A 13,953-nucleotide genomic window follows, 5' to 3' on the forward strand; every position below is an offset into this window, starting at 1 on the left:
CCATCTCACTGACAATCACCGGTTTGCTACATCATTCCAAACTTGCAGCTACTGGATTTCTGCTAGCTAACGCTAAATTCTTACAGTACGTTAACATAAGCTGGCTGACAGTAACGTTTAACTAAACGTTAAACTAAAACGTTAGCAAGCTAATGTTAGCTTTGTGTGTCTTTAAAGCATACAGAAACACTCTTTCTTTCTTTCTCACACTTTCTGTAACATTCAATACATTCATCGTTCTTCCTTTGACAGTTTACTGGAAGTTAAATTCATGGCTATTTTATAACAGTAACGTTATCTTAGGGTCAAAGGAAGCTAGGAGTTGAGAAGATGCTAACATTAGCTTTGCCACAAAAGACAAACAGCCAAAACTAAAAGCATCCATGCTTAAAGGAGTATCCAAACGGCTACTTTAGAGCAGAAAAGTTAACTCACCTTGAAGCAGTCTTGGTGCTGTTTGTCAGGCCAACAGGTGACAGTAGAGATAAGAAAAACGTGTGTTGAACCGGCCGTCGAGCTCAGTCACTCTGCTGACTGTCTGACCAGCCACAGGCTCTCTACATGGCTCTGCTCCAGCAAGTGACTGTGGCGAGTTTCTGCTACAGCTGCCTGACATCTTCAACCCCCCCCACCCCTCCTTTATAGATCAAGCAGTCAGGGACATAGCATTAACAACATTCAATAACAATGATTCAATACGGCCAGGGGTAAAACGACCCGGAGCATGTTCAACACTCTACTTCTGTATTCCAACAGTGTATTCACACTAAACATGACATATCCAAAGACCAGGTGACACTGATGACCAAAGGCAAATATGTGAAATTCATTTCATTTGTGTATTGAGTAGAAAATATTCAACTGAGTGCTGTTTGGTGAGGACCGGGCTGAGCGGACTGAAGGGGAGAGCCGGGCAGAGCCGGAGCTTTTGACCAGGAGCAGGAGAGTCAGAGTGTACCTTTTCAAGGTGTCCATGTACAGAGAGGAGAGGGTAAAAACAAGAGAGACTGGAGGGAAACAGAGACAACCGGAGTCTCTGGTGAGTGCTGAGTTCAGTCAGAGGCCGAGCTGAACACAACCACCCACACACACACACACACGTCCTCAGACACAGTCGGCGCCTGCTGTTGCTTGCTCGCTTACACTAATGTACAGCTATTGTGGCTGTTTGGGGTGAATAAGCACAGAGGTTGATTATTTATGTTTATAATAATTGACGCGCCCTGAAAACAATCTAACAATCTAAAGAGAATAAACTGAAATGACCCCACGGTGAAACTCGTGTGAGTAACGTGAGGCTAAAATTCACTTCATGTTTGAGATGAGATCTATGAGAATATGGCAAAAGTAATGTTTTACCACTGTCAAAATGTAATGCTGCCATAATGTTCTTCTTCATTCTTAGAATGTTTCATGAACATTTTTCTACAGTGTTTCCTTTGTGACATTCGCAAAACTCAGTGAATGTTACTCAATGTTGTGGAAACGGTCCTTGCCAGCTGGTGTGTGTGTGTGTGTGTGTGTGTGTGTGTGTGGTCACATTCACCACTCTGTGCAATTCCCAAATACAATCAGATGCTGGAGTGGCGTTTGCAGGGCTGAGTTAGATTTTCCATTCTATCACCATTATGCTATAGTTAAAAGGCCACCGAGGAGTCGGAGTGGGGCAGCTTATGCAGGCCCCACGGAGAGGCCTGGCAACACACTGACACTGTCAGCACACTCAGGGCCAGCTGGGTGTGTGTATGTATGTAACACCAAGGGAAAGAAAGAAGAGAGAGAGCAGGCGTGGATGTGAGCTTGGTTTACTACTCAGCATCAAAGTGACGTTTAGCAGCTTCATTCAAAGTTGGTGATTCTAAAGCTGCGCCTCAGAGAAAGACATACTACTCTGGAAATAGCCTTTCTCTGCCAGTGCTCTAACCAACAGCAGCTAGCTAACAATGCTAACACTGGCTTTGCCCCCGCTGAGAAATAATTTAAGGTCACAATTTAAGGTCACTAGCTAGTTAGCAGCTAGGTAGTTAAGATAAGGCTCAGAAGCTAACCATGTTTACTTACTGTCGATGGTTTATTTACAGCAGCAGCGGGTTGATGCAGAGTCATTTCAGCACAGTTGTCGTTTAAGCTAACAGGAGCTAACTGGCTACAATGATTAGCAGTTGTTGAGCATGCTAGTTTAAGAGGCGGGGGGCAGTTAACAATACTGTCATGAAAAGTGACATTATCAACTGAAACAGACTATGGAAAAATGTCTATCATCTCATAATAATGAGTATTACTTTTAATAATTTTTATAATAATTAATATATTCATATTTCAGGTTCTGTAGGAGCGTCAAAAGAAGGACAAATTTCACAATTATCGTAATACATGATCTGACATCATGTAGGATCCACATTTGCACATCTGTGAACAAAAAAAATCTCAACACAAATCTCCAGCTCCACAAAGTCATGATCTGATCATGACTCACCACCGATCAGCATGAGTGTAAAAAACAGCTCACCTCAGGAAGTTCTCCAGGTCGTCGCGGCTGCAGGTGGACCACGACAGGTCGCTGGGGTTTCGTCCTTTCACCCATTCACCAGACATGATGTGAGAGTGACCGGTGCAGGTGGCGTGGTCGTCATCGTGGCTCATTCCCATGCTGAGGACAAGATACGGACACATAGACACTGTCTCAGAGTAGTAGAGCTGGTTCTCAAAATAAGGTAAGGAAGCTCTTACAGGAAGGATTTCTTACCCACAGTGCATCTGTGCACACACAAAGACACAAATAGAGACAAACAGGGGATGGAGTGTATGTTGTAACAGGGAGGACTGCACTTGGGTACAGTTACTGTGAGTGTATCTGTGTGTGTGTGTGTGTGTCTGTCTGTCTGTCTGTCTGTCTGTTTCCACCCAAAGCCATGACCTACATTTGCAAATTAAAAACAACATCCTCGTCTCAACTCCAGGCACAGACTCAGAAACTAATAAACTACAAGTGCAGACTCCTTTCCCCCGGTTGAAACAAAAGCAATATAGAATTACATTTCAGGACTCAGACTTGTCCTCATCCACTGCAGAGGACAGCGCAGTGCCTTCAAAGCAGAGGGAACGGATCAGAGTCTGAGAACCGTCCAACTGGGCCAGGACCATTAAGGCCAGACCAGACGAGCACATTATCTTAAACACTCCACTAGACTTTGAATATATACTGTTTATCCTAACTGATCACACAGCACAGCACATCCACTATGGAACATCATGCCTGTTTGAAAATTAAATTAATGAAGGCATGTCATGTAGCTAGGGATGTAACTAAATACAGATTCATCAGCGCCACTAATCCATAAGTATATAAATAAATATCCACTGCCATGCCAATCCTTGTGCAAAAGCTTGCCTCATTTCCCGACATAAGATCACGAGCAGTCAGTCCTGCTATTGTGAAACAGTTATACATTTAAAGGTCTAATGGTGATTTCATTACAAACCTGCCTGGTTCTGTACACACAAGCTCTGGTGCATTTGCCTTTTTAGTTTGGTTTTAGTCTGGTTTAATTCTGGACTGCTCTGATGACTGTGAAGCAGTCTTATAATAAGCGGTTTGCACATGCTGTGTGTGATTTTCTGCAAGAATTTCTTTAACGATGGGACCACATATGTGCCTCAGCACTAAGGTGCAGGGGTTTTCACAGAAGGTGATCAGTAGTTCAAACCGTGCTTGTGTCCCCCTCCATGGACTCTGATATCTCAGTGATATCGGTGAGATGAGGTGAGAGCCTAAAGGATGCTAAAAGACGATACTTTCCCCGGCAACAGCCCGCTCACCCTGCTGTCACCTGCCAAGCGATACTGGAGCATTTGCTGCCGTACCGTCAGACTACAAAGCAACTTTTTTCCTCAATTCATCCTCTGCACTCCACCATGAACAGTAGTTTATTTTTAGGCCATTATTCATTCATCCTATAGAATTTTTGCTTTGTGAGTAGTTTAAAGCGACCACAGCTTGCATTTCATTTCCTGAGTTACTGTCAGTCCCTGTGACGAGCTCTTGGTTTATTTGATATAACTCATTTTTTCATTTGATCTGCTTCAAATGAAAAGGTGTGATAATGACGCCAAACCCTTTTGGTTCGCTTCAAATGTACTGCGCTGTGCTATGTTTTGACTTGTTGAAGCCGGTGTGAAAACTGTCAGTTGAATTCTGATGCAGTTTTTTTGTGGTGTGAAAGCAAAGCAGACTGACTCACAATGGTGTGGTAGAAGATGTGTGATATCATCAAGATAAAAGTATTCATCTGCTGATGATGGGAGGCGTCCAGGAAGTGATCTATAAAAGGTATAACCATGAAAGATGGTCGGATTCTTGTGCCTTTTAACCACCTGTGGGTTTCCAGCAGTCCAGTTGCAGCGGTCCACAGCCTCTAAACATTCTTCCAGTTTCTTGTTGTGTTCGAGCTGTTTAGGCCCAGTGCCCAGGCTGGTTAGCTGTAGTGTTGCTTCATGTAAATTTTGTGTATACAATAATCTACATTGTGGATAAGTTGCCATTTTCTTTTGCACTTTTTCTTCCGTTTTTACCCTCAAAGCATCTTCTCAAAGATGCTTCGCGAGTTCGGTTTAGTAAATGTCTTTCTGTTTGTTTATTTCTTCCACTCAGCATTACTCAGCACTTTCTGAAGAAATACATCCTTTCTGCTTGTTTTGGCTTTTACTATACTGCTTTGATTTATCGTTACAGTTTCACCTTTTACAGTAATAATACAATTCACTGTTCAGACTTTGGTTTGGGGATTGGTGAGGTAGCAACCTTTTAACTTTTATGTTTCACCTCCCCCGGCGGTTCAGAGCCAAATATTGCGTCAAATATTGTGTGAGCACCTTGACGCACACAGCGTGTGTGGAGTGTGTGCTTATGTAACACTGCTTCCATAACGTGCATGTACATGGGCAGCAGTCAGACACAGTGTGTGCCAGCTCGTTACCTTTCCTGGCCCCCCAAAGCTGGAACAGAGCGCTCGATGAAAACTGTGATAACTCCTGAGGGGCCTGGCACAGTCACAACACAGCTACAAAGGTTCATGCACTTTGGCATGATTTTCAGGTGAATTTGGCATTAGCTCTGTGTAACTGGGCTGTCAGTGAGGGCTTCATGTGCAGACTTCATGTTTCCAGTTTTAACATGCATCTTACCACCGCACACAGTGAAGAAAATATCAGCTGATCTTGGCTCAAATGGATCTCCCAGTCACTTTTTTTTTGCCTTCACTGAAACTATTTTAATCACGAGTATCCTCATCTGCCAAGTGCAGAACTCATATTTATAAATAAAGAAAATAAGAAAATGTGAAACAGTTTCAATTCATTGGCAGTATAATTTCTCTAACCTTAATGGGAAAGCAATGTTTGAAAAGAGTTCTAACTTTCTCTGTCACAGTTTTGTTTGACAACTTCTAAAAACAATGCAGCAGAGAAAATGCCAGACTGCATACGATACGAACTACCTCATCTCAGCTGCACCAGCGTGCTCTGAATATCACGAGAGATGAGTCTCACCCAGAAACTGGCCTGAATGTCCTCTGGGAGCAGGATGGACTATTTAAATCTGAGCCGTTCAAAAGACATACAGTACGTTTCTATTTGAATGGTAAGTCTTTGACACATAGCTTATGATCCTTTCTGTAATTAATATGGTATATTGCATTTGTAGCATATAGTTTATATGTATGATGGTTTAATTATTGTGCTGTGTTGAACGTTGTCCTGTCTGCTCTGTATTATAAGCTCACCATGGCAACTTGCTCACAACCCTTGTTGAAATGATAATAAAGTTAACTCAGCTTAACTCAGCTCATCTCAACTGACTCAGTCATCATGTGACGGATGTCGATCACATGATATTAGGTGGTTGTCTATGGGTCAGACAAGGGAACACCTCACATCCCATCAAAGATCATCTTTGAGCTGAGACAGGGGCTTCAATCTCCCTCCCATATACAAACCCCATTCCCAAAAAGTATGTAAAACATTAGTAAAAGCGCATGTGATCATTTGCTAATGCTTTTTGGCATATACAAAACTGAAAACAGTGCAAAGACAATACACTGAATGTCTGACCTCATCAACTTCATTGATTTTTGTAAATGAATCCTCGTCTTGTTTAGAAATGATTGCATTCTGTTTTTATTTGTCTTACACGGCATCCCAAAGTTTTAGGAATTGGGATTGTATGATCACTCCTCATCACACGGGCAACATTCTACACTTACCTCACATGATGACACCTGAGCCAGTTTCACTGGCTGATGAAGACACTGACATGCAGTTATAGGCTCTGAAAAGCTGTGACACAGTACACTCTCTATATTTCCTACAGCTGCACAGTGCACACTCAGCAAAAGTAGACAGAGGTGACATTTATTAATATAGTTTTAAAGTTTTATGTCTCCATGAATATGCAGAGACTAAAGAGAAAAAAGGAGAGGGTCTGGATTCATAATAGACAAAGTAGAGCTCCTGGTAAGTGTTATATCTCGTCAAGTCTGTTAATGTGTTTTGTTCACGAGCGTCATGTCTTGTCTTGCACTTCCTGTTTTATTGTGAAACCTAACTCTCCTCTCGTTTCAGGCCCTTGACTTCCCGGTGTGTTTCCCGCCTGTCTGATTGTCTACCCCGCCCTAATTGTCTCCACCTGTTCATTGTTACCTCGTGTATATATAGTCCGCGTCTCCCTTTGTCCTGTGCCAGATTGTCTCGTGCCATGTCTTGTACTGCCTTGCTGTCTAGCTTTCCTGATCCTTGTCTCCTGATTCCCTAGTAAGTCTTGTTAATAGTATTCTGTGAAATTTTGTTGTTACTTTTCCTCCATAGTTTAGTTTTGTCTTGCGATCTTTTGTTGATACTTTTCTCTCAGTTCATTGCCAAATTATTGTGCTATTTTTCTCCATTTTGATCCTTAGCGCTTTTTGTCTGTACTTTGATTATCTTGCCTTATTTTGTTATATCATCCTGAGCGATTTAAGTTAATAAATTATTCTTATTTTGAAATCTTTCGCTGCTGTGTGGGTCTGCATCTTTGAGTCCTGATACCTCGTGCCTCCGGGCTTGTCAGTAAGTTTGGAAATCAGTCTGTCTGATGTGTCCTGCTGAGAGTCAGTGCTTATTGTCACAGCAAAAGTCAGTCAGGGAACTCGTCCACTGACTGTCTGTGGACAAAAGACACAGAAAGCCTCTGCAGCACATTGTGCATCCAAATACAGCTTGCTTGTTATCCCTGAGTGAGGTGTCCCACCTTCACTCCACATCGCTCACCTAGCTGTAGGTTGTCAGAGAGCTGGGTGTGTTTGAACTGTGCACATGGTGGAGGTGGAACAAGGGCTCTACTAAACTCAACACTGAACATGATCCCAAACATGAAACCTGTTCGTGTGACTGACGTCTCAGCATAGGACCAGATTTCCATTTGGTAAATTGATAAGGTGTGAACCAATAATTTGACTAAGCTGGTGACATGATTATCCTTTTTCATCCATAATTGTTGTAAAGCCAATGCAGAGACCTGATTCCACATCATTTTTTTGTTGATAAGTTAAAGACTAAATAAAAATGCAATTGACGTAGCTTTTCATTAGAATAATGTCTTTATCTTATCAAGATGAGAGGAAACTAAACTCTAGTATCCTGCACTGTATTCCTCCACTCTCTGCACGTTCACACAGTTCTCCCAACAGAAAGCAGCATAATAATGTGATACATAGTCCAAAGACACCTTTTTAAGACTTGAGCACAGTGAAACGTACTTGTGTCCCAGCTCGTGGGCGATGGTGAAGGCCAGGTTGAGTCCATTGTCCTCTGCTAACACACACTTCCTCTTGGCACTGCAGACACCACCCAAATAAGCAATACCTGTAACACAGTGACACGACATTGAGTTTCAGAAATAACAGTTACAACTTTGTTGACACTAACTGATGATTTAACGGAACAGGCTGGGTGATACACTTAGTGTGCATTGATACACTTCCTCCAGGTCGGATGAGAAGATCAAAGTCATACACACACACTGACAAGCAGGTAAAACAACGGGACTGGCTACTGGGGCTGTGTGAGGTTGTAAAGCTCATTGTAAAGAACTCAGGTTGTCATGTCGAGATCTATGATCCAAGAGAGGAACTGTTTTACTTCACTTTATGACAGAGGGACGGTGGGCTACGAGAGTGTGTATAAAACGTGGCTGCCTTCAGATAACTCTTGTTTCTCTTTGTTTCATTAACTTAATAGAGATTACTGTTGTGCAATGACCATGTTTACATTGCTTCATTCAATGTTATAGAAAGCGACAATTGGCTTTACTTTCTCGTCCCACAGAGCCCACTTCTGATCCAATTCAAACCCAACACATAGAAAAGCAGCCCTGTAGTCAACGCTTCCCACACAAACTAGGTTGTGCAACTGATAAAGCCATAAATACCATAAGGCACTGTTATTCTACCAAGGTTTCAGGTTTTGTTATATGTATAACAAATATATTTTTATTGTGTTTCTCATCACAGATAAAGTATCCTACATGGTGAAGCTACATTGTTGGATGTGCATTGCAGGGGAACGATTTGGAATACAGGGAAGTCATCGCTAACTTTGTCAACTGGTGTGGACTTAACCATCTGCACATAAACACCACCAAGACCAAGGAGATGGTGACGAACTTCTGCCGGAAAGCAGCACTGACTACACCGGTGTGCATCCAGGGTTTGGACATTGAGATCATGGAGGAGTACAAATCCCTGGCTGTCCACCTCAACAATAAACTGGACTGGTCCACTAACACTGATGCCCTGAACAGGAAGGGCCAAAGTCTTCTCCATCTTCTGAGAAGACTGAGGTCCTTTGGAGTATGGAGGACATTACTGAGGACTTTTTATGACTCTGTGGTTTCATCTGCAGTCTTTTACGCAGTGGTCTGCTGGGGCTGTGGAAGCTCTGAGAGGGACAGGAAGAGACTGAACAGACTGGTCAGGAGAGCTGGCTCTGTCCTGGACTGTCCTCTGAACACCACTGAGGATGTAGGAGAGAGGAGGATGTTAGCCAACCCCTCCCACCCCCTGCATGACAAAGTGGGGGCCCTCAGCAGCTCCTTCAGCAACAGACTGCTGCATCCCCCCTGTAAGAAGGAACGCTACCACAGGTCCTTCCTACCAACAGCTGTCAGAGTGTTCAGCTCCAGCATCACATAAGACTGTGTTGATGCTGTTTGCCAAATTATCTGTTGTTGTCATTTATGCCAACATACACTCATATCCTTTACATTTTGTGCAATATTATAATTTTTTTTACTGTTTTATATTTATATTTTCTTCTTCTGTGCAACTGTATTAACACTATTTATTATTATCATTAATTTGAAGGCAGCATCAATTTTTTCCACAGTTATTGCAGCAATGCATCTTTTTAATACATTTTTTCTATGTATTTTTTTTTCTTTTATATAGTCAAAATTTTTGCTTGTACAATATGTAGATATATATATAGTCCACTTTTTATTTTATTTTTGTTTTTTGAATTTCTCTATCTCTGTTGCTATTTTTCATTCCAACTGCTATTACATGCTGCTGTAATACCCAAATTTCCCCAGCTGGGGATAAATAAAGTTTTATCTTCTCTTATCTTATCTTAAATAAAATGGTCACTTAGACCCCAGAGAGGTGTTGGACCTGTTATGGTGTTCGATCTTGCAGAAATACAAACAGACTCATTTGGTATTTGGGATAGTAGTACTGTGTAAAAAGTACTGTCAATACAGATATAGAATATATGAACATCCCTGCACTATTGAGCCATGTTTTACAGCTGGGGTCTCTGAGCGACCAACAGTATTTAAAGGTCAGTGTTGTGTTCCCTCTCAAAAATCTCCACCCCAGTATCAAAAACAGTCCCCATGTAGTATCTCTATCGCCCAGACGTGTAGTAACATCTGTAATGAGGCCCACGTCAGCCTCAGCGGAGTCAACAGCAGCTTTGGAATCTACACAAAGTCACTGTGGCTTTGCTGTAACCCTTTAATGCACGACTGTAAACTTGGCTTAGAGCCCCCTCCCTCAGATAAATAAAGAAGAGTGCAAGGACTAATGATGCCTCAGATATTGTAGCAAGGAGGGCTTTTGAATACAAATCCAACATTTTTGTCATTTATAACCTTTTTTACATTTCACCATTTCATACCAGGAAGTGATTTTTGAGATGATGGGTATCACGTTATCTTACGTGTCATCGTGTTCTTTAGAGATTGAAAAGAAAACAATATTATATGACTTATTTGTGTGTGTGTAATACTATCAGTTTCAAATACTGTTGGCAGAACTTGAACAGACATTTGAAAGCAGGCTGACTGCTTAAGTACACATGAGCAGCCAAAAGTGTTTAAAAAACAATCAATCAGCCTTTCACCCAGGAATGCTCTGAGGTGAAAGTTAGATATCTGCACAGAACACACACACACACACACACACAAGCACAAGCACATGCACGCACACATACACCTGCTTCCTGTCTGCCTCTGGAGCCAGGCCATGGAGGCTCATTTGGCAGCCATAAATTAAATCATTGACGAGGATAAGACAATCAAAGCCAGTTGAGATTAAGGGAAAAAAACTGACGGAGAGAGAAGAACAGACAGCCAGAGAGACAGCGAGATCAAGTTTTGTCTTTATCAGCCAATACAGCAGACGCACGTTTTATTTTAGTTGTGCATGAAGCCTCAGGTCTGTATGATAAGACAGAGGCAGTCGGAAGAAACACAAAAAAGGTTGGAGAAGCTGCAATGACTTTAAGCCCATTAGATAAAGCGTAGAAATAAATTCACAAGGAGAAAGCTGACATTTAATGGAAGTGACTGTATTCACTGCGTTCACACCAACATGAGCAGTATGAGAAAGCAGGCAGGCTCCTCGCTCATGTCAATGAGATCAGTGCGCCGGGTCTATCAAAATACACTCATGATACACAAAGGATGAAAAGATTAGAACCATGATAACTTTCCAGAGTTGTGAAATCCTGTCTCATAGTATTATAACCTCTGAGCACTCTCTGGATCTTATTTCAACACAGGCCCTTGCATGTTTTTAAATGGGGGGTCATTTTTGGTCTAAGCAATCACTGAGAATTGAGGAGCCCCAACATGTCTGCGTCCCATCGCCTTGATTGACGGCTGCAGAGGAGATAACCCGAGGAAAGATGTGAAGCTCTAATGTGGCTGTGATTGTGTAGTGTATGCATGAGCTAAAAAAAAAGTGTGAGTGTAAGGGGGGAAAAAACATGTTCTAAACTAAAACACGTTTTTGCATGTACACACACACACAGACATAAAGCAGCTGAGTTCCTGCAATAAATGAATCTTGTTAAATGTTGTTGAAGGCAGGACGACCCTGACTTCAAGATAAGGTAGCACAAATCAACCAGTAGGCTACGGTCCAGGCAGGAGCAGTCTTTGCGGTCTCAGCACAGAATGATTTAAAATGTGAATTGTGAAATGTTCATTTACTGATGCTGTTCTTGTTCTCAGGGTTCAGTCTTGTTGGGACTGACTCTGAAGTAACTGTGACGATAACAACTTGGGGCAGGAGTTGTCCTCTCACATTGTCAGTTGACCGGAATTGGTCAAATTTGCTGGAGATATGAACGAGAGGATTTTGGAGTTGAAACAAACAGGTCTGCACATCAAACAGCCCCTGGTGGAAGGATTTTAATGCTGTAACGCCATGATGTTTTGAGAACATGGCTCATCCTCACACTTCTGAGAAACAGAGTCGTCCAAGAGGAGATTTTGAGCAACTGCGCAAAAATAATGTTTTTTTTTCCCTTTTCAAACATTTCCTCGTTTCCACTTCCTTCCACATTTCCATTTCCTTTCACTGCTGTCTTTTTTCCCCTGTGTATATTTACTCTCTCTGCAAGGTTAATCCATCCACCCACTGCTTTTGTGCAGCTCGAGCATGGGTTGCCAGATACAGTTAATGAGCACAAGTTTTGGCAACCTCACTGTGATGACAAGACTTGCCTGACTGCTGTTCTTCAAGAATTTATGAATGAAATAACCATATAGGAAAGCAAACAAATTGAGGTTTTTCATGATTTTGATGCAAAAATCAAATATAACTAAATTCACTCTCCATTAATCTGTCCTGCTCAACATATGTGTAGACATGGGTGAGCAAATCACAAGCTTCTAACAGAAAGGGTTAAAGCTGAATGATCAATTAATATCCGTTCTAATGTTCTCTACATTATGTGGCTACTGTTGTAAAAAAAAAATAAAACCTGTACTGTGTTTGGATCTGTTTTCTCTTTCTGAATGACAGCAGCTACATTTTGGAAACTCTCAGCAGCTCATGTGTCCATGCTCCTCCTGTGTCACTTAGAGCATCACTGCACAGAGCAGAGCAGAGTCAGGGCCTTTCTCTCGCTCGCTGATTTTAGCTGAGCTCAGTTAGGCCCAAATATATACAATGCAAAACAAAGCACTTTCCTTAAGTTTGCCACACATCAACATAAAGACCAGAAGAAGTTCTAATTCAGCAATGATTCATTTATGAAGATAGCGACACCATCACCTGCACCATTCCCCTGGTCGGTCAATAAGTGGACGAGTGTGGCTACATGCATGTACTTTCCTGGATGGATCATGTGCTACAGGTTCCCACCTTCGTGACCAACAGTGATGTCATCAGTCAGACATGGACTGAACTCCTCCACACTCTCCTTGAAGCAGAACTGACTATTCTCTGGACCACAGTAATAATTGCAGTGCTGGTGTGCAACTAGCACATGTTCACCATTTACATTCTCTGTCCCTGCAGTTTATTCAGCCTATGGCTGCAGATTTGATGCTGCTAAATGTTCACGACCCGGAGTGGATATTGCTGCTGCTGCCAGCTGTGTGTGCTCATCTGGCTGCTGGGTCGGACTGCTGTGCGTCTTTAACTGCTGCTGTTTTGTTGCCTATGAATCTGTATGTACGGTTTAATGTCAACCCTGCAGCACATGCTCCCTGTGTTTTGACATTGGTTTGGTCATTCCCTTTCCTTTTTGCTTCTGGAAGACTGTAAGAAAACACATTATTAATAAAACAATCAAGTATCTAAGCATGAAAAAGTAATGATCATCATCACTAATTTGCCACTGACGAGTGATATTGAATCTCAGTTTGATGACCTGGCTGTAAATGCAGATGACAAAGTGTTCCAATGAACATTGAAGTGACTAGAGACCACAGAATAAATACAGTTTCATGTTGAATGCAATCTGTAGTTTAGAAGACAGAGACCCTCATCTAGCTACAGCACTGTGCAGAATGGACCATTTAGTAAAATCCAAACATGGTGGTTTTGGATTGGACTGGGCTTGGGTTAAAGCCCTCCTCAATGGAAACATTTTGGGCAGATGAAAACAGATGTTGGCCTGGATTTGGACATGTGTTTTTTCCTCTTCACTGGTTTGCCATTTTACAACCATGCATGCTTAGTCAAAGGCTGCAATTACGTGTGTATAATGTCTATGATCTCAGACAATTATAGGAAAGAAATGTTGATGTTTTTATTCAAATAATGCAGCTCAGAAATGTTTGTTTTTCTGCTTTCACATGCAGAGAGGTTATATTTAAAAGATTGTTTACATGGCAGCTTTGGCAGGAGAATAGTGTGGTAATGAGATATATGTACAGGGAAGAGGCTGTCGAGGAACACGCAAAAAGATTCCTGGTGAAATAAGCACTTTCCTTTTTCAATCACTTTCCTCAGTCTCACAAAATGCAACCCTGATTCCAAAAAATTTGGGATGCTGTGCAAAATATAGTTTAAACAGAATGTGATGATTTGCAAACTAACTGTTAACCAACAGAGCCCATGTAACAGTAACAGCCTTTCTACAATCACATGTTCACAATGAACCTCGCTCCATCCTCACTGGTGA

General features: G+C 41.9%; 1 protein-coding gene across 2 annotated transcripts in view; it reads right to left on the reverse strand.

Moving 5' to 3' along the window:
* Positions 1-13,953, reverse strand: part of adamts17 (ADAM metallopeptidase with thrombospondin type 1 motif, 17) — a 108,914-nt gene that overhangs the window by 47,552 nt on the left and 47,409 nt on the right. For both annotated transcript variants that reach the window (XM_041935492.1, XM_041935484.1), the window contains exons 8-9: positions 7,791-7,896; positions 2,510-2,650 (exon numbers count right to left, since the gene is read on the reverse strand). In XM_041935492.1, the coding sequence (XP_041791426.1) occupies positions 2,510-2,650; positions 7,791-7,896 (247 nt within the window). The remainder of the gene's footprint in view (positions 1-2,509; positions 2,651-7,790; positions 7,897-13,953) is intronic.

This window comes from Chelmon rostratus, chromosome 1 (genome assembly GCF_017976325.1).
Source record: "Chelmon rostratus isolate fCheRos1 chromosome 1, fCheRos1.pri, whole genome shotgun sequence".
Taxonomy (NCBI): domain Eukaryota; kingdom Metazoa; phylum Chordata; class Actinopteri; order Chaetodontiformes; family Chaetodontidae; genus Chelmon; species Chelmon rostratus.